General features: G+C 43.7%; 1 protein-coding gene across 1 annotated transcript in view; it reads left to right on the forward strand.

Annotated features, from left to right (window-relative positions):
- The window catches only part of LOC112233794 (anosmin-1), a 68,193-nt gene extending 42,236 nt beyond the window's left edge, over positions 1–25,957 (forward strand). The window contains exons 5-14 of the mRNA XM_024401665.2: positions 8,824–9,008; positions 9,428–9,557; positions 15,898–16,103; positions 16,948–17,095; positions 17,501–17,647; positions 20,562–20,650; positions 21,777–21,948; positions 22,206–22,423; positions 23,405–23,546; positions 23,785–25,957. Coding sequence (XP_024257433.1) covers positions 8,824–9,008; positions 9,428–9,557; positions 15,898–16,103; positions 16,948–17,095; positions 17,501–17,647; positions 20,562–20,650; positions 21,777–21,948; positions 22,206–22,423; positions 23,405–23,546; positions 23,785–23,840 — 1,493 coding nt within the window. The 3' untranslated portion in view covers positions 23,841–25,957. The remainder of the gene's footprint in view (positions 1–8,823; positions 9,009–9,427; positions 9,558–15,897; positions 16,104–16,947; positions 17,096–17,500; positions 17,648–20,561; positions 20,651–21,776; positions 21,949–22,205; positions 22,424–23,404; positions 23,547–23,784) is intronic.
- Positions 25,958–27,582: the final 1,625 nt, after the last annotated feature.

The raw sequence follows: 27,582 nt of genomic DNA on the forward strand, positions 1-27,582 counted from the left end.
GTGCCCTTGGTCTGGACACCACCCTCTGCAACTGGATCCTGGACTTCCTGACGGGCAGACCACAGGCTGTGAGGATTGGCAACAACACCTCCTTCACACTAACTCTCGGTTCTACCACCTTGGGTCCTCTTCAAATACTTCAGGCAGTGTACTGACCGGTTGCATCACAACCTGGTACTGGAATTGCTCTGTCCACAACCACAAGGGCCTCCAACGGGTGGCGAAGACAGCCCAGTTCATTACTGGGACAGTGCTCCCACCCATCCAGGACATCTACTCGAAACGGTGCCTGGGGAAGGCCTGCAGCATCAAGGACCCCACATGTCCCAACCACAAGCTGTTCTCTCCCTTATGGTAGGGCTAAAGGTATCGGAGCATGAGGTCTGATACCAACAGGCTCAGAGACTGCTGAAAACTTGAATTACACTGACCACCTGCTCTGATTCTCCACACCTTAGCACACACTCACTCATTCATGCTATAAACATATGTCACATCACATGCTACCAGGCTCATTATTATGGCTAAATACTGCACAATTTAAACACTTGCCTCCCCAATTCCCCCATCCCCCAAAAACATGTAGATATTGGACTATAAATTGTCTTCATGTATTATGCTTGTGCTAAAAAAATATATACTGTATATTCTACTGCCATTTACTCTTTGTATTATTGTTATCTTTCATTATTTCTTATTGTTTAGAAGGAACCTGTAAGTAAGCATTTCGTTGGATGGTGAATACCATGTGTATCCTGTACATAGGACTTATAAAACTTGAGCTTGCAGTTTGTATAAATGACTAGTTTCACGAGTAGTGCTGCAAACTCCAATTAGCTATGCAGTGAACCATATATTAGAATTTTGAGTCATTTCAAATATTTCCTGTGAGTTTCTCAACTCAATCACAACATTCTGTACATATTTTAAGATACATCCAGTGTGTGAAATTGTTCCAAATCAGCTTCAGGCTCACAGATGCACAGAGCGCAAGGGGAGCACTCCACTCCAGTAAAACTGTTTAATGGCACAGCCTGAGGTGTCTGGATGTTGTGAGGAGAGCTCGTAGCCCATTGCGTAAGAGCGAGACTCTGTGCCTCTGTGACAAGAGATGGAAGCTGCATCTCTTCTTCAGTTGTATGTTATATCAGCAGCCCACCGCCTCTCTGGCTGCTGACAGCCTTGGGCCATAATAAGGCAGGAGGAATGGAACTGGGCTCAGTGGAAATGGGGAGCCTGGCTGCTTCTTTCTTTAAGTCTTTGAAGCACTGCAGTGACAGAGTTGGGATTACTTTTGAAGTGCACACACAGATGTGTGTGAGGGGGGTGGTGCATATGTGTGTGTTGAAGCGTGCATTAATAATATTCCTATATTCTGAGAGAATCAATGGCAGTGTCATGGCCAGTTGTTGTGCAGCCTTTGTAGATGGAGGAAGATGAAAGGAGATATATCCTTGAGTTTAATGCAGGAATATACTGTCCTCAATTAAAAACATTCACCATAGATCAGACAAACATATAGAACCAAACAGTTGACTGTCATGCTAATCCAAACACTTACTGTAGCCTATGGTTGATTTTTGTTTTGGGATCAGATTTGCACGTTTTAATTAGCTGTCTGGTTTAAGTCTGGATAAAATTCCAATCCTGATCTCCAGTGATGAATGTGTAATTATGTGCTCACGGTGTGGAGAGTAATTGTTTCTGTATGTGCACAAATGGAGCGTTTCCCCCATGGAGATCGCTCTCAGATGTGTGTGGTGTGTGCATGCACGCTCCGGTGAAGGTCGACAGGGAGTGTGTGTGTGGTGTGTCCCTGACTGAGGAAGGGTGCACTGTAGAAAGCAGATATTTTTCTAAATGCTATGTCTTCTGAAGACCCTACTGGGCCCAGTCCTATATCTACCATATAGAGCTGTTGTCTTTACATCAACTCAGTGATATTACTTACTATTCACAAGTCTGAAACTTCTGTTTTCAAAGCTGTACTGGCAATGTGGAGTTCTGAATAAGATATGTTGTGAGCATATGGAAAATCGCTATTTCACTGTGGTGCAAAATTTGAGACTTTTCAGGTTTTGAGATTTTAACTCTAATCACGAGAATGCCTCGTTATTTCCTAATGAATGTACGGTATGTATGACTATCCTCCAGATTCTTGTTTTCTCCCCTCAGAGACTCTTATTTAGTGGGAGGCTAGTGAGAACCTCCCATATAAGCGCACAGAGGCTCCCATATAAGCGCACAGAGGCTCCCATATAAGCGCACAGAGGCTCCCGTATAAGCGCACAGAGGCTCCCGTATAAGCGCACAGAGGCTCCCATATAAGCGCACAGAGGCTCCCATATAAGCGCACAGAGGCTCCCATATAAGCGCACAGAGGCTCCCATATAAGCGCACAGAGGCTCCCATATAAGCGCACAGAGGCTCCCATATAAGCGCACAGAGGCTCCCATATAAGCGCACAGAGGCTCCCATATAAGCGCACAGAGGCAGATGCTCTTATCTCTTTTTAGTCCCCTCTCTTCTCCCTCCCTCTTCTCTCTTTCGCTCGCTCTCTCTCATGCGCACTCTCTCCAAGTTTTATTGGTCGTATGTACAGGATACGCATGATATACATTGTCCAAGGAAATTCTTACCTCCAGGTTCCCTCTCAACAATGCAACAACAATAAAATATAATAACACGAACAAAGTAAATGGCTCAGTAGAATATAATAAACATTGTAGCAGTATAAGTATAATACAGGAAGGCACAGTTTATAGTCAAATATTTACATGCGTATTGGGGATGGGGGGGGGGGCAGTGTATAAACTGAGCAGTATAAGAAGAGTCTGGTAGCATCAGTTGTGATGAGTGCTAAGGTGCGGAGAATCTGAGTAGGTGGTCAGTCCAGTTCAAGTGTTCAGCAGGCTCTCAAACTCTGAGTCATGATGGCTTGGTCGTCATTCGTAATGGATAATTCTACTATCACATGGAGACCACAGACCAGTGTGGAAAAGCATGTCTTGTTCTCAAAACGTGTCCTCATGTACATCTGTCAGTCTTTACTCATGAGCTATCTCCCTCTGGAGAAGCTGTTGTTGCTTGATCCTCACCCTCCCCAGCTGTTCACAGCTCCACACCACTTCAAGACGAGCGTGAACAGTGCCTGACCACCACGGGGTGTGGCTGCTCAGTGTTTCAAAACAAATGCAGTCATTTAATGTACGTATGTGAAACATGTCTTCATTGTTAACCACCAGAGCTGTATAAAACCATGTATATTAATGGCTCTGGTAACCATGGCATGACACTGAGCACTCCTCTGTATTTAAACGTTATGGGAGGCCATTGTACTACATTAACCTTTTGAAGAATGTATTGTTGGATGTGGTGTGTTCCTCCCACAATGATTGGTGCTCTTTTGCCTTGGCCCATGTAATTAGCCAGGTCGTTATGACAGTGTGTGCGTGGGCATCTAGGAGAGTTATTGTTGGAATGCGTGAGACATGAATGGACGCTCCGCTCTTCATCACTGTTCATCAGGGATAACGTCATGGCTGTGTTTTTTTGGATGGGGCAGAGCAAGTATGTGGCCATTGAAGGATGAATCCTGTGAGTATGATTAGTGGATGGGACCAGGACCCATAGTGGTAATCTTTGTAGGGCAGAGAGCTGAGCGAGGGTTTAGGATTGGTCGCTTAGCTGCATGTGGAGGGTTGTTGGATGAGGAGTGTGTGTGTGGCTGAGGGAAAATGAGACGGGTAGGAGGAATGCTGTGGTATTGTGCGTTCGTCATTGACGCGCGCACACACGCTGGAGCTGTAAAACAATGGCAGACAGGTTTTCCTCTGTGTAGAGCCTCTATCTACGAGACACAAGACTGACTCCATATGTGTCTGGCAAATGGGCCCTCCATCTCCCACCCGGCATTTTATAAGCATCAATCAATCACGTTGAAAAGCCTCTAAAAGAGATGTAACAGGATGAAGCAGCCTGCTTATGCAGCACAGTCAATTCAACACTATTGTGAGCACTTTATTTGCTGTTACTTTACAACCTTGAGTTCGTGTTTTATACTGTATGTGTTTCATGAATGCAGAGCAGCTCTAGGTGCTCCCTCTCCTCAGTTGGAGCGAAGAGGTCCTTGGGTAAGTGTGTGAGAACGCCAGGTGATTTTTATTCGAGAGGTATGGGATTTATTCAGTGATTTTCTGTACTCCTGAATGTTGTTTCCAATCTCCATCTCATTACCACTCAGCCCATGCTCTATCAATACGTCACTACCTCTCAGCTGAAATAAATCCTCCAGGAGAGAGTTAATCTGTCCTGGCCGCTCACTTTCCCCTCACCGCGCTCGTAATAAATCTAATTTATTGCACATTGAAAGCGTTTGAATGGGTTGACGTGAGGAACAATGAGGCAAATGTAATGTGTGCCTAATGTGCAGTTGATGTCGGAAATTTACCAACTGGTTAGAGCGTTGGACTAGTAAGCGAAAGGTTGCAAGATCGAATCCCCGAGCTGACGAGGTAAAAATCTGTCGTTCTGCCCCTGAACAAGGCAGTTAACTCACTGTTCCTAGGCCGTCATTGAAAATAAGAATTTGTTCTTAACTGACTTGCCTAGGTAAATAAAGGTACAAAAAATAAAAAATAAACATTTAAACTCAGTTTTTCACAATTCCTGACATTTAATCCTAGTAAAAATTCCCTGTCTTAGGTCAGTTAGGATCACCACTTTATCCTGTTTGGGATAGGGGGCAGCATTTTCACGTTTGGATGAAAAGCGTGCCCAGAGTAAACTGCCTGCTACTCAAGCCCAGTTGCTAATATATGCATATTATTAGTAGATTTGGATAGAAGTTTCACTCTGAAGTTTCTAAATCTTTTTGAATGATGTCTGTGAGTATAACAGAACTCATATGGCAGGTGAAAACCTGAGAAACATCCAACCAGTAAGTGGGAAATCTGAGGTTTGTAGTTTTTAAACTTTTGGCCTATAGAATACACAGTGTCTATGGGGTCATATTGCACTTCCTACGGATTCCACTAGATGTCAACAGTCTTTAGAACCTTGTTTGATGCTTCTACTGTGAAGGAGGGGGGAATGAGGGCTCTTTGAGTCAGTGGTCTGGCAGAGTGCCACGAGCTGGTGACGCGCGTTCACGTGAGAGTTAGCTTGAGTTCCATTGCATTTCTGAAGACAAAGGAAGTCTCCAGTTGGAACATTATTGAAGATTTATGTTAAAAACATCCTAAAGATTGATTCTATACTTTGTTTGACATGTTTCTACGAACTGTAACGGAACTTTTGGACTTTTCGTCTGCTTGCGCATCGTGCGTTTGGATTTGTTTACTAAACGTGCTAACAAAAAGGAGGTATTTGGACATAAAGATTAAAGTTATCGAACAAATCAAACATTTATTGTGGAACTGGGATTCCTGGGAGTGCATTCTGATGATCATCAAAGGTAAGTGAATATTTATAATTCTATTTCTGACTTCTGTTGACTCCACAACATGGCGTGTATCTGTTTGGCTTGATTCGTTGTCTGAACACCTTACTCAGATTATTGCATGGTTTGCTTTTTCCGTAAAGTTTTTTTGAGATCTGACACAGCGGTTGCATCAAGGAGAAGTATATCTTTTAATTCTATGAATAACAGTTATATTTTATCAATGTTTATTATGAGTATTTGTAAATTGATGTGGCTCTCTGCAAAATCACCGGATGTTTTGTAAGCAAAACATTACCTAATGTAACGAACCAATGTAAACTGAGATTTTGGCATATAAATATGCACTTTATCGAACAAAACATGCATGATATCCTATGAGTGTCATCTGATGAAGATCATCAAAGGTTAGTGATTCATTTTATCTATATTTCTGCTTTTTGTGACTCCTCTCTTTGGCTTGAAAAATGGCTGTGTGTGTTTTTGGGACTTGGCTTTCGCTCTAAAGCCTTTTTGAAATCGGACACGATTGGTAGATCAACTTCTTGTTAATCTTTCATTTGGTGTATTGCACTTGTTAATGTATGAAATTTACATATTTCACAAAAATATTAGAATTTTGCGCGCTGCCTTTTCAGCGGAATGTTGTCAACCACTAGCCGTAAGTTATTTTAAGAATGTGAAATGTCAGAATAATATTAGAGAGAATGATTTATTTCATTCATCACATTCCCAGTGGGTCAGAAGTTTACATACACTCAATTAGTATTTGGTAGCATTGCCTTTAAATTGTTTAACTTGGGTCAAACGTTTTTGGTAGCCTTCCACAAGCTTCCCACTTGAAGTTGGGTGAATTTTGGCCCATTCCTCCTGACAGAGCTGTAACTGAGTCAGGTTTGTAGGCCTCCTTGCTCGCACACGCTTTTTCAGTTCTGCCCACAAATTTTCAAAGGGATTGAGGTCAGGGCTTTGTGATGGCCACTCCAACTTGACTTTGTTTTCCACAACTTTGCTTGCAATCCTGGTCATTGTCCATTTGGAAGACCCATTTGAGAACAAGCTTTAACTTCCAGACTGATGTCTTGAGATGTTTCTTCAATATATCCACATAATTTTCCTACCTCGTGATGCCATCTATTTTGTGAAGTGCACCAGCCCCTCTTGCAGCGAAGCACCCCCACAACATGATGCTGACACCCCCATGCTTCACGGTTTGGATGGTGTTCTTTGGCTTGCAAGCTTCTCCCTTTTCCCTCTAAACATAATGATTGTCATTATGGCCAAACAGTTCTTTTTTTGTCAGGCCAGAGGACATTTCTCCAAAAAGTACAATCTTTGTCCCCATGTGTAGTTGCACACAGTAGTCTGACTTTTTTATGGTGGTTTTGGAGCAGTGGCTTCTTCTTTTCTGAGCTGCCTTTCAGGTTATCTTGATATAGGACTCGTTTTACTGTGGATTTAGATACTTTTGTACCTGTTTCCATCAGCATCTTCAAGGTCCTTTGCTGTTGTTTTGGAATTGATTTGCACTTTTCGCACCAAAGTACGTTCATCTCTAGGACACGTCTCCTTCCTGAGTGGTTTGACCGCTGCGTGGTCCCATGGTGTTTAAACCTGCGTACTATTGTTTGTACAGATGAACGTGGTACCTTCAGGCGTTTCGAAATTGTTCCCAAGGATGAACCAGACTTGTGGTCTACAATTCTTTTTCTGAGGTCTTGGCTGATTTCTTTTGATTTTCCTATGATGTCAAGCAAAGAGCACTGCGTTTGAAGGTATGGCTTGAAATACATCCACAGGTACACCTCCAAATTGACTCAAATGATGTCAATTAGCCTATCAGATGCTTCTAAAGCCAATTTTCTGGAATTTTCCAAGCTGTTTAAAGGCACAGTCAACTTAGTGTATGTAAACTTCTGACCCACTGGAATTTTGATACAGTGAATTATAAGAAGTAATCGGTCTGTAAACATTTGTTGGAAAAATTAATTCATCTCCCAGTGTCTGGTGGAAAGCAGACTGAACCAGGTTTCCCTCTAGGATTTTGCCTGTGCTGAGCTCCATTCTATTTATTTTTTATCTTGAGAAACTCCCCAGTCCTTAATTATTACAAGCATACCCATAACATGATGCAGCCACCACTATGCTTGAAAATATGGAGAGTGGTACTCAGTGTTGGATTTGCCCCAAACATATTACATCACTTTGTCTTCAGGACAAAAAGTGGATTGCTTTGCCCCCCCAAAATTTCAGTATTACTTTAGTGCCTTGTTGCAAAGAGGATGCATGTTTGGAATATTTTAATTATTTACAGGGTTCCATCTTTTCACTTTGTCAGTATGGTTCGTATTGTGGAGTAACTACAATGTTGTTGATCCATCCTCAGTTTTCTGCTATCACAGCCATTAAACTGTAACTGTTTTAAAGTCACCATTGGCCTCATGAAGGAAACCATTCAGGGATTTCATCCTCTCCGGCAGCTGAGTTAGGAAGGACGCCTGAATCTTTGTTGTGACTGGGTGTATTGATACACCATCCAATGTGTAATTATTAACTTCCCTATGCTCAAATAAATTACCCTATGCTTTTTTAAATCTATCTGCCAATAGGTGCCCTTTGCGAGGAATTGGAAAACATCCAAGGTCTTTGTGGTTGAATCTGTGTTTGAAATTCACTGCTTGAATGAGGGATCTTACAATTATCTGTATGTGGGTGTAAAAATAATGTTCAAAACTATTATTGCACACTGAGTCCATACAACTTATGTGACCTGTTAAGCAAATGTTTATTCTGAACGTATTTAGGTTTGCCATAGCAAAGGGGGTTGAATACTTATTGACTCGAGACATTTCAGCTTTTCATTTTTTTAAATTATATGTAAAGATGTTGAAAAACATAATTCTACCTTGACATTATGGGGTATTGTGTGTAGGCCAGTGACAATCTCAATGTAATCCATTTAAAATTCAGGCTGGAAAAATTTGAGGGGTGTGTTTATACTTTCTGAAGTCACTGTATGTGTTTACCCATGTACTGTGTGTGTTTTGACATAGTGTAAGCGCCTCTGCCTCCACCCTACCTCACATACCCAGAGGCTAATTATCTGCTTCCTCCTCCCCAAAGAGACAGCTGGTAAAACACATTCTCTTCATCCAAGAGTATATCACGGTCCATCACAGCACAATGACCATGCTATTGACCCAGTGGACAGTGTCTGGCTGTCTGTCTCAATCTCACAGTGGTGATGTTATGTAATTTCTCTCCAAACGTCAGTCTCCCAGTGATGATGTCATGTCTCTCATTAATTCTGTCGCACTGTGATGTCATGGCCTATTCTCTACCAAAGCCAGTCTCACAGTGATGTCATGTGTATGTGTTCTCAGGAGCTCCTCTGAAGCCTAGGAAGGAGCTAGTGTTTGTGGAACAGCTGTCAGGAGACCTGGAGATCCGCTGGTCCTCTAAGTTCAACATCTCTGTGGAGCCTGTCCTGTACGTGGTGCAGCGCTGCTGGAACTATGGCATCCACCCCAGTGAGGACGACGCCACAGAGTGGGTGACCGTGGCACAGGTAGGACAGCACAGCACACTACACCACGACATACCAAACCAGGCTTCTCTGAATACCTTACTGCATTTGGATCGCTCTTTCATTCACAGACAGCACATTGTCATCCAACCATTTCATTTAGTTGCATGCTCAGTACTTTTGTTGAAAGATTTAACATAAAATCTGTGATGCATTCTTTGGGGGAAAAACAAAAACTAATATTTTCACCACATGAGATAGATGTGAGAAAGTCAGGGTGCTACTCCACAGCTGTCATTCAGACTGTCTGACACTGTTGCACATTCCTTACTGTCAGTGTCTTTGAAAGTTTTGCAAGGAAAAACAGACAGATGTCGGATGTTGCAGCAAAACTCACAAAAGTTGTGACCCTATGTGACATCTGACCCCTGTGTGCCTGCTCTCTCCCATCTGTCCCTCAGACTACAGAGGAGCGCGTCCAACTGGCCGACATCAGAGCCAGCAGATGGTACCAGTTCAGAGTGGCAGCCGTCAACGTGCACGGGACCCGCGGGTTTACTTCCCCCAGCAAGCACTTCCGCTCCTCCAGAGGTAGGCTACGTCTGAGTGTGTGTGTGGGGCCCCTGCAATGAGTGTCAGTTCCTGTGTGACACCCTATCCTCTCTCTTTGCTACAGTCAAGGCCTAGGAACAGGTGGGACAATCCTTTACAACATGATTTGCCTCAGTAACGGCCCATTGACCCATTTTGTTACACATGTGCATGTACAAATTGTGTTTTCTGCGTATTGCGTTGGTGTGTCTGTGACCTTTTGGCTAGAATTAAATCAAGCATGCACTGAGGAAAACTCAGTCTGCAGAAACATGCACGCATACATGCATACATGCATACATACTTACATTACAGATTATTCACACCCGCAATGCTAATTTATTGCAAGCAAATAGCAAAATAATTTTGTCAGGATGTCTTAAAAATCCATCACAAGCATAAGTAAGCCTTGATTTTTTTTTTCTTCTTCTCCCTACCTAGCAAACCTGAACCTCAAATCTGATTTAGCATTCCCTAAGCATTCCTTGCCCTTCCGATCCTAAAGTTGTCAATTCACACTGATGCCAAACAGAACATAGTCATCAGAAACCCCTGAGTGCAGAACATGTTCTTTTCTGCATAGTGTTGTAACCAGACCTTTGTACGTGTAGCTCTTCAAAGGTGGGCTTTTCCCTCTTTACAGCCATATAACATGTAATATGTCTGAGTTAGTCAGGATATTGCAGCTTTCAACTGCATGCAAGTTGTTGTCTGGCTTCCATGGAGAATGAGGTAAGGTAGGCTGCTCAGTGCTTCAGATCAAATTAGCACTGAGTTTGATGGCTGGCTGTAGGGCTGTGCTGATGCCTGTCCTGCTCTGTGTGATCCCACGTTGAATGACACTAAATAGCTATTTAATGTGACCGTAGATGACATTTGTTAAAGCACCCGGCCAATTGTTGTGGAATTCCTGTGGAGCACAGGTTTATGAGTAATATTGTGTCTAGATTTGATCTGATGTCGAGCCGATAGGCTCTGTTGGTGTACAGGGAGAGCTGTGCGTAGCGTACTGCAGTGCACTGAGATCAAGTTTTGGATTTGACCCTATGTCTGAGTTCTCGCGTTTGCTTTACTAACAAGCCTTTGGGTAGAGCTTTTGTCAAGTGGTAACCACCTTTGTCTTGATCTTCAATATTTATAGCTATAATAAGATACTAGTGGAATACTCACCAGGGAACCAAAACACAAACCACCTTACATTTTAGTAATTTAGCAGACGCTCTTATTCAAAGCGACTTACAGGAGCAATTTGGGTTAAGTGCCTTGCTCAAGGGCACATCAACATATTTTGCAACTAGTTTGCTCAGGGATTCGAACCAGCGACATTTAGGCCCCACGCTCTTAACCGCTAGGCTACCGGTTTGGTGGTAGTGGTACATTACATGCTGCCTGAAGGACCTTCCTGGTAATTTCTATTAATATGGTTAAACAGCACAAATACTACCTACGCAGCTCGATCAAGATGGCGAAACACAAGTATAGGGAAAAAGTGGAGGAGCAATTCAATGAGTCGGACACAGGCATATGTGGCAGTGGCTCCTAACGATCACGGAACAGCTAAACACCTTTTTCTCACGCTTCGAGCACAACAACGACTCTGAGCTGGGGAGAGCCCCGATATAAATGTAAAGTGTTGGTCCCATGTTTCATGAGCTGAAATAAAAGATCCCAGACATTTTCCATACACACAAATTTAGTGTACAAATTTGTTTACATCCTTGTTAGTGAGCATTTCTCCTTTGCCAAGATAATCCACCCACCTGACAGGTGTGGCATATCAAGAAGCTGATTAAACAGCATGATTACACAGGTGCACTTTAAAATGTACAGTTTTGTCACAACACAATGCCACAGATGTTGGCATGCTGACTGCTGGAAGGTCCACCAAAGCTGTTGCAAGAGAATTCAATGTACGTTTTTAAACCATAAGTCATTTTAGGGAATTTTACAGTACGTCCAACCGGCTTCACAAATGCAGACCACGTGTAGCCATGCCACCCCAGGACCTCCATATCCGGCTTCTTCACCTGCGGGATCATCTGAGACCAGCCACCCAGACAGCTGATGAAACTGAGGAGTATTTATGTCTGTAATAAATAACTTTTGTGGGGGGAAAACTCTGATTGGCTGGGACTGGCTCCCCAATGGGTGGGCCTATGCCCAGTCATGTGAAATCCATAGATTAGGGCCTAATGAATTTATTTAAATTTACGGATTTGGCACATCCTCATCGACAGGGCCTCCATGGAAACTGTAAAAAATGGAGTTCCTCGGCGTACTCATCTCCGAGCAGCTGAAATGGTCAAACCACACTGTCACCGTTGTGAAGAAGGCATGAAATGTTGTCTGTTCAAGAGGGGCCTCAGTGTTCTACAGGAGCACCACTGAGAGCATACAGTCGGCCTGCATCACAGCCTGGTACGTTAACTCCACTGCCGCGGACCGCAAGGCGCTACAGCCGAACGCACCAATCGGTGCACACTGACTGCCCTTCAGGACACCTACAACACCAGATGTCGCAGGAATGCCAAGAAGATCATCAGAGACCTGGGCTACCCCAGCCACGGCCTGTTCTCCCTGCTTCTGTCACTAAGACATGGGCAGTACAGGAGCATCATGGCAAAAACTGGAAGCTTGGCCAAGAGCTTCTACCCCCAGAACATCAGGCTGCTGAATACCCCCCACTAGTCAGCTGCCTGCTCTGCCTTTTTCCAGCTCCAGCCCTCCCCCCGCCCCCATTACCAATGTTAGTGTTAATATGTATATATTTTATTATATTCTAATTATTACACTTTGTTTTTTATTTCACTGACCTGCATTGTTGGTGCTCAGAGCTTAAGATTTTCACTGTAATTACACCTGCGACCCTGTACATGTGACTATTAAACTTCTAATCTATTCAAACGTGTGTTCTGACAGGCTGTCGACATCAAACACCAGGTGGAAACAGGATTTTGCTGCAGTCCTGAAAACTGACCTCCAATCAGTCGCATCAGCCCCACAAAGTTGATGGATTGTCGAGAGCTGTCATGGACTTGATGAGCGATTTGATTCTGTCATTCCGTTATTTACATAGCTCAGTCTGATAATCAGATCAAACTTTATTTGTCACGTGCTGAATACAAGTGTAGACCTTACCATGTAATGCTTACTTACAAGCCCTTTGAGAGTTTAGTTCATTTGGTAAATATTTTCTTAAGTAAAAAAATAATAAAAAGTAACACAACATAACAATAATGAGGCTATATACATGGGGTACAGAGTCAGTGTGCGGGGGGTACAGGTTTGTTCATTTGTACATGTAGGTAGGGGTGAAGTGAAAAAAGCAAGTAGCAGCAGTGTACAAAACAAATGGTGGGGTGTCAATGTAAATAGACAGTGGCCATTTGATTAATTGTTCAGCAGTCTTATGGTTTGGGGGTAGAAGCTGTTAAGGAGCCTTTTGGTCCTAGACTTGACACTCCAGTACCGCTTGTCGTGTGGTAGCAGTGAAAACCGTCTGACTTGGGTGACTGGAGTCTCTGACAACTTTATGGGCTTTCCTCTGACACAGCCTATTATGTAGGTCCTGGATGGCAGGAAGCTTGGTCCCAGTGATGTACTGGGCCTTTCGCACTACCCTCTGTAGCGCCTTAGGTTCAGATGCCGAGCAGGGCCATACCAGGCGGTGATGCAACCGGTTAGGATGCTCTCAAAGGTGCAGCTGTAGAACTATTTGAGGATCTGGGGACCTATGCCAAATCTTTTCAGTCTCCTGAGGGGGGAAAGGTTTGTCGTGCCCTCTTCACGACTGTCTTGGTGTGTTTGGACCATGTTAGTTCGTTGGTGATGTGGACACCAAGGAACTTGAAATTCTCGACCCGCTCCACTACAGCCCCGTCGATGTTAATGGGGGCCTGTTAAGCCTGCCTTTTCCTTTAGTCCATGATCAGCTCCTTTGTCTTGCTCACATTGAGGGAAAGGTTGTTGTCATGGCACCACACTGCCAGGTCTCTGACCTCCCTATAAGCTGTCTCATCGTTGTCGGTGATCAGGCCTACCACTGTTCTGTCGTCAGCAAACTTAATGATAGTGTTGGTGTCATGTTTTGCCACGCAGTCGTGGGTGATCAGGGAGTACAGGAGGGGACTAAGTACACACCCCTGAAGGGCCCCAGTGTTGAGGATCAGAGTTTCAGATGTGGTGTTGCCTACCCTTACAACCTGGAGGCAGCCCGTCAGGAAGTCCAGGATCCAGTTGCAGAGGGAGGTGTTTAGTCCCAGGGTTCTTAGCTTAGTGATGAGCTTCATGGGCACTATGGTGTTGAACACTGAGCTGTAGTCAATGAATAGCATTCTCACATGAGTGTTCCTTTTGTCCAGGGCAGTGTGGAGTGATTGCAATTTTTCACCATCATACTTTGTTTGGGCATTTTGCAGAAAACTCTCGCTGCATATTTTATATAGCATGGATAACAGCTGGTTTGCTCTGAAACAGTCTCTTGTGAGTGGGTTGGGCACAAGTTCAGCCCAGAGTGTTGTGGACTTAGTTCTGGACCCACTTTCAAGTGGGAGAGGGAAGGAAGGGGAGAGGAGCTGACTGTAGCAGGGCTGTAGTCTCCGTAATCTTCTTAACCTGTTGCGACGAGCAATCCCGTATCTGGGAGCGTAATTATAGCCTCAAGCTTATTACCATAACGCAACGTTAACTATTCATGAAAATCGCAAATGAAATGAAATAAATATATTGGCTCACAAGCTTAGCCTTTTGTTAACAACAATGTCATCTCAGATTTTCAAAATATGCTTTAACCATAGCTACACAAGCATTTGTGTAAGAGTATTGATAGCTAGCATAGCATTACGCCTAGCATTCAGCAGGCAACATTTTCACAAAAACAAGAAAAGCATTCAAATAAATGATTTTACCTTTGAAGAACTTCGGATGTTTTCAATGAGGAGACTCTCAGTTAGATAGCAAATGTTCAGTTTTTCCAAAAATATTATTTGTGTAGGAGAAATCGCTCCGTTTTGTTCATCACATTTGGCTGAGAAAAAACCCAGAAAATTCAGTCATTACAACGCAAACTTTTTTCCAAATTAACTCCATAATATCGACAGAAACATGGCAAACGTTGTTTAGAATCAATCCTCAAGGTGTTTTTCACATATCTATTCGATGATAAGTCACTCGTGGCAGTTTGGTTTCTCCTCTGTTCAAAATGGAAAAATGAACGCACCTGGAGATTACGCAATAGTTTCGACGGAGGACACCGAGCGGACACCTGGTAAATGTAGTCTCTTATGGTAAATTTTCCAATGATATGCCTACAAATACGTCACAATGCTGCAAACACCTTGGGGAAACGACAGAAAGTGTAGGCTCTCCTTGCGCATTCACAGCCATATAAGGAGACATTGGAACACAGCGCCTCAAATCTGGCTCACTTCCTGTATGAAATTTCATCTTGGTTTCGCCTGTAGCATTAGTTCTGTGGCACTCACAGACAATATCTTTGCAGTTTTGGAAACGTCAGTGTTTTCTTTCCAAAGCTGTCAATTATATGCATAGTCGAGCATCTTTTCGTGACAAAATATCTTGTTTAAAATGGGAACGTTTTTCATCCAAAAGTGAAATACTGCCCCCAGAGGTTCAAGAGGTTAACAGCTAATTCCCTCTGGTCTGGCATCTGGCCCTGCCCCTTTCTTTGACTGCCTGGCCCTGCCTGGGTCTACCGGCCTGACATCCATACTTTACTGTACACTGTAGCTGCCAGAAATCCTAAGACAGACCCCATCTGGCCAGCCTCAAAACCAGCCATCTTACTTGCACGCATGCCCCCCAGTAGGGAGAGTCGAGGAGTAGATGGAATGTGAGGGTAGAGCCAAAGTGCGCAGCATGTGTTTGGTGACCCTTGACCTGAGCTCTCCGTCTTGCATAACGCTGTCATAAACGTGAAATGACACCTGTCATAACATTTCATGACTGATTGTCAGTGGTGGACTAATTACGTTACACCATCATACTGGCTAGGCCCTGCTTAACTTTCTCAACTGGTGCAAATGTACCCTGGTTAGACACATTAAACCAAATGTCTGACATGCTTTTTATCAAGATAAACACATTTCTGTGGTTAATTGATCGTCCCTTCTAATTAATAACAAACTTTTTTTGGGTGAGGGGGGCGGTTTGTGAATCACAAGCCAATCATTAGCACCACAAAGACCTTGCAGCTGTCACTTTTCTGACACCTCTTACGGTCGTCAGATTGAACAAGCAAAAACAGTTCTGACAGCTGGAGAGAGGAGAGCTGCTGTGAATGACATGACTTTACAGTACTGTGTTCCTGGTCTCTCTCCAGATCCTGCTGCCCCTCCCAGCCCAGCCAGCCTGCGTGTCACCAACATGATGCTGAGTGCTGAGGGGACGGTGACAGCCCGTCTCAACTGGACCCTGCCCGAGGAGCCTGACATCCCAGTCCATCACTACAAAGTCTTCTGGAGCTGGACCGACCCTGGCAAGTCCCTGGTGCCATCCAAGAAGAAGCGGAGGAAGACCACCAACGGGGTAAGCATCGGCTCCTCTCTCCCCCTGTCTGGGTGATGTGTCGGCGGGTTGGGAGGCTAGAGACCGCGGGCCTGTGCTGGACTGGTTGGACCAGACTCATCTAAACCCCACTCCCCTATTCTCTGCAATGTAAATAAGAACCAAAGGCCCCACAATGGAAAAACACATACAAGGCGAGGCAGATCGCATTTGATTACATAAACTCTTAACGCTATTGTTCAAGCAGCACGACGCACTGCTGGCCTCATTTGTTTTATTTTCCTTTATTTCGCCTGAAACGCTTGGTTAAGCTTTGAAAGGACACTTAGCTTATCATCGCTATGAAGAAGAGAATTTTGATAGTGAATAAAGCGAAAACGCCATTGTCTGACCACTTTTGCTGACTTCGAATCCTGAATGAGTGTTGGTAACCAGTTGCAGATGTGGTGTGGAGGTGAGAAAGCTGGGAGACACCAGATACCTATTGACACATGTACTACTGGTTTCCACTCTGGGACTGCAGGGCTTTGAACGCTACCTGCTGATGGTGGTATGTCAAAACAAGCGCCGGTCAATAACTGGAGCCTATCAGGCCCATGCTGCTGGAGGAATGCTGAGACCTAAACACAACGTGAAGAAGCCCCAGGGGATGGGGATAATGTGGCTCCCTCACACAGACCTTATCACTGTCTCCTCTCTCTACATGTTGGTTTAAACCAGCACACGTGTTCCCAATAAGGATGGTTCTTATTTCCACAGACCAGGCTTGGGTTAGGACGGTTCTAGTCTGCTGGATTTAGGGACATGGTTATGGTCTACTCTGTTGGCTCTGTGGGTGACAATGTGTGGGTGTCTCTGGTTTCAGGCCCAGAGCTGGGTGGATCTGGAGGGGCTGCTGACCAACAGTAGCTACACGGTGGAGCTGCAGGCCATCACCTACTGGGGTCAGGTGCGTCTGAAGAGCTCCAAGGTGTCACTCCACTTTAGCACCACCTCCCAGAACAATGGCTCAGGTAAGGCATCATGGGGTATGCTGAAAGCAACTTTGAGGAAAAATGTACTTACTATGATTTGAGGTGTGGTTGTCCCACCGAGCTACAGTATCTTAAGATGAATGGACTAACTAAGTCGCTCTGCATAAGAGTGTTTGCTAAATGACTCAACTATAAATGTAAAATGGCATTGAATTATTGACAAGGCTGAGCTCATTGGACTTGGTGATAAATCAAGATGCTGTCCGATACAGATTTTATGAATGAATTTAAAAGTATTTATTAGCATAACTTTTGGTATGATCAAAGATGTTTAAGCATACTGTAACCTTCCCATAAAAGAGCTTAAAGCTGCATTCTGAGCTTTTCTGAGTGTATCTGGACTGGAAATTAGACCTTAACCTTTCTTCTCTTTGTCTAACCAAGTGAAACCAGTGTCCAAGAAAGAGAAGGAAGTGATCATGCCCGTTGGCTCCACCCTGGGCAAGCGCCCGGCAGGCCCTCTGGAGGTCGGCACACCATTCTACCAGGACGGCCAGCTGCAGGTCCGCGTTTACTGGAAGAACCGGGGAGGTATGTACCATATGCCTGTTCTGAATGTGGGTCTTGGCTCCTACACTACTGTAATTGCCACATCATTTCTCCTTCATTAGTTATCCTGAATCTTTTTATTGACTAATTAATGTTGGAATATGAATGATTCTCAGTTAAGTTCAATCTGGAGAAATGCTGTTGAATATTGTAGAGCAACTAAATGAAACCTTGTGTCTGACTGGAGTAACATGAGCGCAGGGTGAGTGAGTGTGAATCTACCGTGGACCAGGAGGAGCAGAGGTTTAGGATGTTCTGTTAGCTGAAGAAAAATAAACACCGGGAACAAGAGGTGATGGAGCTTATTGACAGCTGTAGCAAATATGAGCCGTCTCTCATACTAGTGTTGAAACTCTCCGTTTTGTTTTACAAGACCTGACGTCACCCTGCAGAAACACACAGGAGGACGTAAAAGATTTAAAGCATTACAGACAAATAATTGCATAAGTGTCCATAGACTCCTTAAACTTTGTATTCCTCCTTAGACTTTGTGCGCCAGCCCCCACGATTAAGACCAGAGTGGAAATATGAAAACCTTCAAAAGGTGCGCTCCAAGGGTAGCCTGTCAAGTCCAATTCACTGGACAATGTTATGTTGCTAATATGTCATCGCCCAAGCCAAGCGCCACAAAGTGGAGGCAGAAATGCCTAGTCTGGGGAGAGGAGAAGCCTGGTGATGAGGCCTTCTGCTGAATCACAGAGCAACTGAGAAGAGCAACTGAGAAGAGCTGGAGAGTCTTCCTGGTCCAGAGTGGTTAGCAGGGCTGAGTGATTGTGACTGGCTTGGGCACACGTTCAGCCCAGAGTGTTTTGGACTTGGTTCTGGGCCCACTCCATGGCTTAGCCTGGGGGGGTGACTCCATTACACTGCAGCTGTCCTAGTCTGGCAGGGTGGCGGTGTGGTGGGCACAGACACGGCCTCTAACTGGGTTGATGATGATGGATGGCTCTGGGTCTGCCTCTGACCACCGTGGTTATACAGGAGGAAGCAGACAGCTGGACTGGAGAGAGCGAGCGAGACCTGGTCCCTGAAAGCCTAGGATCAGGTTTCTCTTCATCAGACTCTGTGTATTCAGAACTTTAAACTGAGGGACAGGTAATCTCAACGCTGTATTACTGCACTCGTTCATTTTGAGGCAGGTCAACATTGTGACACATCTGGTCTCAGATGGTGATGTAGTGAATCACGGGGAGACGGACACGGGGAGGGAGGAAGAGAGACAGACGGGAGAGAGGCACACGTGGGGAGACAGACACACGGGGAGAGAGAGCGGGACGCACGCAGGGAGAGACCCACAGAGAGAGACAGACGCACGCGGGGAGAGACAGACGCACGCGGGGAGAGACAGACGCACGCGGGGAGAGACAGACGCACGCGGGGAGAGACAGACGCACGCGGGGAGAGACAGACGCACGCGGGGAGAGACAGACGCACGCGGGGAGAGACAGACGCACGCGGGGAGAGACAGACGCACGCGGGGAGAGACAGACGCACGCGGGGAGAGACAGACGACGCGGGGAGAGACAGACGCACGGGGAGAGACAGACGCACGCGGGGAGAGACAGACGCACGCGGGGAGAGACAGACGCACGCGGGGAGAGAGACAGACGCACGCGGGGAGAGAGACAGACGCACGCGGGGAGAGAGACAGACGCACGCGGGGAGAGAGACAGACGCACGCGGGGAGAGAGACAGACGCACGCGGGGAGAGAGACAGACGCACGCGGGGAGAGAGACAGACGCACGCGGGGAGAGAGACAGACGCACGCGGGGAGAGAGAGAGAGAGAGAGAGAGAGAGAGAGAGAGAGAAAAAAAATATCTGTCATTCTACCCCTGAACAAGGCAGTTAACCCACTGTGCCTAGGCCGTCATTAAAAATAAGAATTTGTTCTTAACTGACTTGCCTAGTTAAATAAACGTGAAATAAAAATCAAACACTGCCACGCAGCTCTATACCTGTTTTCCATGTTCCTTTCCTTGTTTTCTATACCTCTTCCCCTCTGTCAGCTCCAGCTACGCATATCTTGTTTATTTTCTTCCCATTTCCTGCTTCCCTGTAATTTCTCTCTTCTGCTTCCAAACTGCTGGGAGCCTGTGTGCGCCAGATCCGTGTCGAAACCTTCAAAGTCCTCTTTTTATCTCCCGACCGCAATCGAGGCCCCAGCATAACTCAATTATTAATGGGAAAAGTATAATTTCACATCGGAACGCACACAGCCGGATGAATAATAATTCCAGTAAAATGACAGGGCAATGGGAGCATAAACAGAACTGATCAGCCAATGAGGCACTACTATGTAGTAATGAAGTGAACTAGGGCCGGGACTAGGGCCGCTTCACCATTGCTGAGGGTAGGCCTACAATGCCATGTTTCGCTGATGAGATGGTTAAATAAAAGTGTCTACTTTTAGCAATAAAGAAGCTGTTGTATTTTATTCCATTGTCCTCCAAGTGTTGCTGAATCTCCTGTAAGTCAGTTTGCTCCTCTATTCAGGCACCTTAGTTGGAAAGCGAGGTAGCGGCAGTGGTCCCTTCCCTTTTGAGATGGTTAAACAACACATTTCTAAAAAATAGTTCAATGTACGCACGTTTAGTCAAATTCAACCCCGCTTTTTATTTCTTATTTTATTATGTTGACGTTAATGTTGAGATGAGTCTTTAGAAGCGTATTTTAATGCATTATGCTAGATACTGTATCAGAGGATCTGTTAATGCCTGATAAGATCAGGTTGACGGTGTGACAGTAATAGAGTACTGAAACAGTCTGATTGGGTGTTATTGTAAGATCATTTTATCCATCAAGCATGTATCATGTCTGATGATGGCTGTGTCATCGGATTCTTTGTTGTAGTTTTGGCACCAGGTCAGTGACCTTCTCTCTCTTTCTCCTCCCAGACCCTCTGGTGAGTCGTTACCATGTCCAGTGGATGCCTGAGTACTGCAGCCATAACGAGACCAGAGGACCAGAGAAATTAGTCACCCAGGTCAGTCCCATCCCCCAAATCAACGTTCTATCAAAGTAAACCTCATCAGTCCAAGTGTCAGTGGCTGTGTCGACCCATGACTTGATGTGCAGCTCAGTGGTATGCAAATTGCCCTCCAACCTCTCTTGTCTGGCGTCCTGAAAAGGCATGTTGTCTAAAGAAAAGGACACCACTCAGCGCCTCAGTTCCGTTGTGTAGTTTTGCAGCAAATCAGCGACTGTTGTTTTGGTTATGACTCAGTTGGTGTGGTCAAACGTGATGCGCTGCCCAATAAAACACATTTACTAAAACAATATTTCCGGTAATGGGGGGACCATGCACCCCCAGAATGAGAACATTGGATGCTGGGTGTGTGTGTGTGTGCGTGAGTGTGGTGTGGGGGTGGGGTGGTGTGGTGCTGGTTGAACTCAGGGCTGTTCTAGGATGGCATAGGCCTGGCAATCAACACATTCTTGAGAGAGCCCTTCTCTGGTTGCTTGGATATACACATCCTTTTTCTATAGATTCCTGGGAAGGATTCCAGCACAGCGTTGGTCTACGTCTCTTGTGTGCAAACATGGCGCCTTGGTTCATTCATAATCAGAGTTTTTGCATTTGAGAGAATACTCAGAGTTATTGACTATTAGGGTAGAACTACATTATTACAAATGAAAGATCTAATTCCACCACTCAGCAGGAAATGTTCACATTTTCTGGATAAAGGGACACAGGAGGTGATTTTTAGGTCAATAGTTAATTAATGTCTGAAACAAGTCTGCAGCATTAGAATGGTGCTAAGAATTCCTTAACATTGAGTTGACATGTCATCTTCATTTCAAATGTCCCCAAAATGTACTCTTGGTCCTTCGTTATTGTTAAGTGTCCCCTTTATGTTTGTGTTACACTTGGAACCCATAGAAAGGATATAATTTTGCATTGTAGTTTGAATGGAGGACTAGTGGATTAACCCCTAACACATGACTGTTCAAAGTGGTTCTGTAATGTGGGCCATGTTTAAGGGCATAGGGAGGGAATCTGATCCTCTCTATGGATTTCATTATCTGTGGTGGTTCTCAGGGATGTGACCTGGGTGACATCATGTAAAAGTCACCAAGTCTCAGAACATTTCATGTGTTTCTTGACTCAGGAGAACTATATCAACCTCCCGTGCCTGCTCTTCTCCTGCAAGTACAAAGTCACCGTTCACATGCTCAAGTCCAAGAGGCGCGCCAAGGACGAGAGCACCACCTTCCTCACCCCGTCCTGCACCACCATCAGGAACAAGAGCCACAAACACATCCCCTGTCCTGGGGAGGGAGGTGAGTCAGCTGCCCAGTACAACCAGTTCATGTTATTATGATACTCTGATTCTCATTTAACATTATGTCTGACTACAAGGCTCTCCACATGCTAGTTGAAAGAGGCATCCTCTCATATTATGGTACAAGTAGACAATTGCTTTTTTAAATGTACTGTGACTAATTTCTTACCACACCATATAATTTATATTAAGCCAAGAACACATGTCCATCAGACCAGTATTTTTCAACATCTTTATTCCCTTCTCTCTCTGCAGCCCCTGTTCCCAAAGTGTTGGCTAAGCCAGAGAATCTGACGGCGTCCTTCTCCATCCACGAGGGAAACATCACAGGCAACTTCTTGTGGCGGGTGTCACGGGTCCTGGCCCATCAACGAATCACAGGCTTTCAGGTCACCTGGGCAGAGGTCACCAAAGAGAGCCGACAAAACAGCCTGCCCAACAGCATCATCTCCCAGTCCCAGATCCTGCCTCCAGTAAGTCTATTTCATTCTCTTTTCAAGTAAATCTATTGTTCCTGTGACAGAACTTCTTATTTAGAAAGTTACATGCAGTCCCTTCAGAGTAGGTTATACCAGGACATGGCTCTTTGTTGTAGGACACAAAAGATTAGCAAGGAAGGGAAATGTATATTTTCTTGAGGAAAATTATATTGAATTTTTCCCGAGCTAAAGAATAAGCTCCATCTTCAGCATTTCATTATACAACGCCTGCCAGGAGTGGAGGTATTTTAAGGATACAACTGTGTTGCTCTCTTTACATGAATAACCAGATAAGCAGTGGTGAGCAGAGAAACCGAGAGAGATCTGAGGGAGGGGCGTGTCCTGCTACAAGTTCTCATCCTCCTGTGTGTCATCTACCTTCCCTGCTTCCTCTTTCATCTGGTTTTACATAATCTATCAACAACCCGTTCTGTCTGTCTTCTCCGCCCAGCGAGCTGCTTGTAGCTCTGAAAATAAAAACACCCATAACTACACTCAGTTTGTCAGGAAGGGAAAGCGAGAAAACAGGATGCATCTTTGTTTACCTGAATTGAGAGCAGAGGGTGTATGGGGTATAGCCCATGTTACCCAACAGCTAATTCAACATGTTAACATCAGAAGGGACTAAAACTCTAGACTTCTGTGTGGGGAACAAAACGGTTTACTACCTTAAATTCCAAACAAAGTGAACATTGAACAGTCTGTATGTGAGAAAAGTATTCAGACAGTCTTGGAGGACAAATTGAAGTTGATACAACATTGCTGTTAAAATCCTTTACAACTGGAGAAAAGGTTCCACAAAAAAACACATCTTTAATGTGGGTTCTTAAGAAAAATAAGCAATTTTCTATCCGTTTCAAGTTGTCCTTGGAAGTGGCTTAATACCTCTCATGCTAAGTGTCATGTGAAAGATTGTTTTTTACAGTGGCACCAACGATGGTTAATTGTCTTCTCTTGTGCTGTTAACCCTTTCAGGACCATAATCTGCTGGTGGTGTCTAACCTGCGACCAGCCACATACTACAGACTGGAGGTCCAGGTGATAATGTCAGGAGGGGAGGGTCCTGCCTCTGTCAAGACCTTCCAGACCCCCAGTGTGTTACCAGTCCTGCAACACCGTAAGTACCAGCTCACTGACCACTGATCACAACTGTTGCTCTCCTCTAGTCAACTACCAGGCTGTGTCCAGGTGGTCTTAAACAGAGATGCCGTAGCTCATTGGAGCTGACTCTTCAGTGACATCTTTTGAGGTCATCTGATGAGTATGTTTCTTACATGATCACATAATCCTTTTGATCATTATTCTGAACTTTCATTAGGAACTGATATTGACATGTTTTTTTTGGTGTGTTGTAGGACCCAGACTCAGGCAGCACCATCCACACCAGAAGCTCTCAGCAGAAAGACATTGAAACCCCTTGGCCCATCAGACCCAGTTTGGCCGGAATCTGTCTCACAGCACCTTCACCCAGGGAGGGAATTCGGTGTGGAAACCACACAGCAGACCATGAAGTCTGACCCCAACCCATGTGATATGGGTTCACATTCAGGCTGCACAGAATATGCTTTCCCCTCACAGCCCTTTCTGATTCAACCCACTGACTGGGCTCTCTGTACCATACAGTCAGATACATACTCTTATGTAGGACTTTTCTTTAGGACAGGTTGATCCATTCTCCCTTTATTTCACTGAAGGCTTTGTGGGACAGAGACTAAGATGGTTAAGGAGTTCTCAAACTGTTTTCATCCAATAGAACCAGTTACAAAGCAGCAGTATATTATCAATTCCAATTGAATTTCATTAGATAAAATAACTCAAACGTTGTTAGATTAAAAAAGGCCCAGAGAAAACATTGTTTTTACCATGATATGCAAGCATTTTGTTTGAATATCTTAGTAACTTAAAAGGGTTGGGAGGTATAAATAAATATTATCCGTATTATTTTCCAATACCGTCAATACCATTTTTTTGTTTGTTTTAAATGCATTTGAATATTAGTACTTTTTAAATTAATACCTGCATTCAACTTGTGCACTAGGTAATAGATACAGCAGATCGTGTTTATAATTTCACCTGTTAGATGTTTCATTATGAAGCTAGTTTCTCAAAACAGCTGTTTGAGCCAGTCACGTGTGTTTGTTTACAGAGAAGCACAACGAGCAAAATGGGAGCTTCGTGAGGTAAGTCACTCCTGCAGCGCAATTTAAGTGAGGTGATCAAGTTAAACTTGTATGAAATTCTGTAGTAATATTTGCCAGCTAAATATCTTATAACTATTAAGTTAACTATCTGAGATGTGCCAAATAAATTATTTCCAGTTTGGTTTTGCTAATTTGTTAATTTTAGCTAAGTGGCTAACGTTAGCTTGCTAGATCAAGCTTCTTGGTAACCGCAGCAGAGACAATCCCCACCTGGATTAGGATCCCTGCTGTCTAATATTTGTTTTATGCGTTTTGCGTTACTTTCATTACGCTATGCGCTAGGTTGTCTGTTTTAGTAGTAAATGTTCACATGCGCTCGTTAGCATTTACCTAACATCCGCTATGAGGATTTCTTAGTACTTGTTAACATTTTGGTAAGCTACATGTGTTGGGCTTTTTAAAAATAAAAATAAAAGCAATTTGTTAAAAATAGCAGCCATTTTGTACACTACCGGTTATACCGCAAAACCCTGGATGGCACAAGCACGGTATGGAAGTCTGGATACCACCCAACCCTAGTAACTACATTGAAGACACTTGAATAACAGTTCGGGAAATGCCATACAATTGTAAAACACAATCATGTAATTCATTGAGAAAGGAGTGTTGAAATTCACCTATTTATTTTGTTTTACCAAGTAAGTAAAACAATGTTCCTTTGGCATAATGGAACTAAAACCAGTGTAGTTTAACCCAGAATACTTCTCATAGTATGTTGCATGTAGAAGTACATTCAGTGCTTGACTTGGGCAGGTAGCGGCACCTCAAATGTTCTACTGTTGAGCTCCTGTTCCTCTTATAGAATATAAGCTCAAAAGTATTGTGGAGCTCCTGCACCTAAATATAGACAGTATCAGCACCCAAAATGAGTACCGCCACCTATTTCCATCCAAGTCAAGCACTGATAATATTTTATTTTAAAATGTAAATGAATTACTAGCTTCAACTTGAATGCTTGTAAAGGTTTTGCATGTCAAACGTGAGTGTTGTGTAGGCATAAATACATCTGTGTTACCTCTATGTTAGCAATATTTCATTAACAGAGAATTATATGGGGAATAATCTGTCATGCTTATTAATGCAATTATAACTGTGGAAATGATGGAATTGTATGTTATTGGCTGTAGAAATATTTGTTGTGGAACAGTCAGTGAATGTCTATTTATTTATGTCTGTGTGTGTGTTTTAGTCGAGTTTTTGATCCGGCAAAACATCTTGTAAAGACATTTTGTAAAAATGGAATTGTAAATATAGTCTCATGTTACATGTTATTTTTCCATGGTAGAAACTGTAGAAACTGTTAAGTAATAAAATAATCCTTAAACTATTCCTTATGCTTTTCCTGCTTATTTGAAATTACTATGAGAAATGAGTCAATATGAAATAGAGTATATTCTCTAAACATTAGACTATTTGGCAGATGCTGGTGCTTATGTTGGCTGTGTATTCCATAATGCCATACTCCAACACAGCATATTCACTGATCTACCCAGGAGTTTGAGACATGCACTCAAACAGTCCAAATAAACCGGTCATTCAGAGCTTACCAGCAAGCCATGCCTGGAGTTTGATGGCCTGGACATAACACTCTCCTTTAGACGACAGTATTGTGCCCTGCCAGTTAATTCAAGTGTACTGTTAGTATTTAAACAGCTTTAAATCCATATTTTCTCAATCCCTTCACCTTTCCAATATGCTGTGGAATGTAAACATTATTGCGAGTAAATAAAGGCTGGTGTGTGAGAACACCGTACATGAAAGCGACCAAAATGAGGATGGCATGCCAAGAGGTTTGAGGTGCTTTCCTTTTTGTTTTTATATTGATCATACCTCAGATGCTATTGCTACTTAGGGATCCGCCCCCTTTTTTTGAATTTCACTTAAAATGACATACCCAAATGCATATTCTTAACAAATCAGATTTTATTAGTCACATGTGCTGAATACAACCGGTATTGTAGACCTTACAGTGTAATGCTTACTTACAAGCCCCTAACCAACAATGCGGTTTCAAAAAATACATAAGAATAAGTGATTAAAGTAACAAGTAATTAAAGAGCAGCAGTGAAAGAACAACAGCGAGACTATATTCTGGTTGGGGTACCGATACAGAGTAAATGTGTGGGGGCGCCGGTTATTTGAAGTTGTATGTGCAGTTGAAGTCAAAAGTTTACATACACTTAGGTTAGAGTCATTAAAATTCATTTTTCAACCACTCCAGAAATGTCTTGTTAACAAACTATAGTTTTGGCAAGTCGGTTAGGACATCTACTTTGTGCATGACACAAGTAATTCTTCCAACAATTGTTTACAGACAGATTGTTTCACTTATAATTCACTGTATCACAATTCCAGTGGGTCAGAAGTTTGCATACACTAAATTGACTAAACAGCTTGGAAAATTCCAGAAAATTATGTCATGGCTTTGGAAGCTTCTGATAGGCTAATTGACATAATTTGAGTCAATTGCAGGTGTACTTGTGGATGTATTTCAAGGCCTACCTTCAAACTCAGTGCCTCTTTGCTTGACATCATGGGAAAATCAAAAGAAATCAGCCAAGACCTCAGAAAAAAAATGTAGACCTCCACAAGTCTGGTTCATCCTTGGGAGCAATTTCGAAATGCCTGAAGGTACCACGTTCATCTGTACAAACAATAGTACGCAAGTATAAACACCATGGGACAACGCAGCCGTCATACTGCTCAGGAAGGAGACACATTCTGTCTCCTAGAGATGGAACGTACTTTGGTGCAAAAAGTGCAAATCAATCCCAGAACAACAGCAAAGTACTTTGTGAAGATGCTTGAGGAAACAGGTACAAAAGTCTCTATATCCACAGTAAAACAAGTCCTATATCGACATAACCTGAAAGGCTGCTCAGCAAGGAAGAAGCCACTGCTCCAAAACCACCATAAAAAAGCCAGACTACGGTTTGCAACTGCACATGGGGA

The sequence above is a fragment of the Oncorhynchus tshawytscha genome, linkage group LG03 (genome assembly GCF_018296145.1).
Source record: "Oncorhynchus tshawytscha isolate Ot180627B linkage group LG03, Otsh_v2.0, whole genome shotgun sequence".
Taxonomy (NCBI): Eukaryota; Metazoa; Chordata; class Actinopteri; order Salmoniformes; family Salmonidae; genus Oncorhynchus; species Oncorhynchus tshawytscha.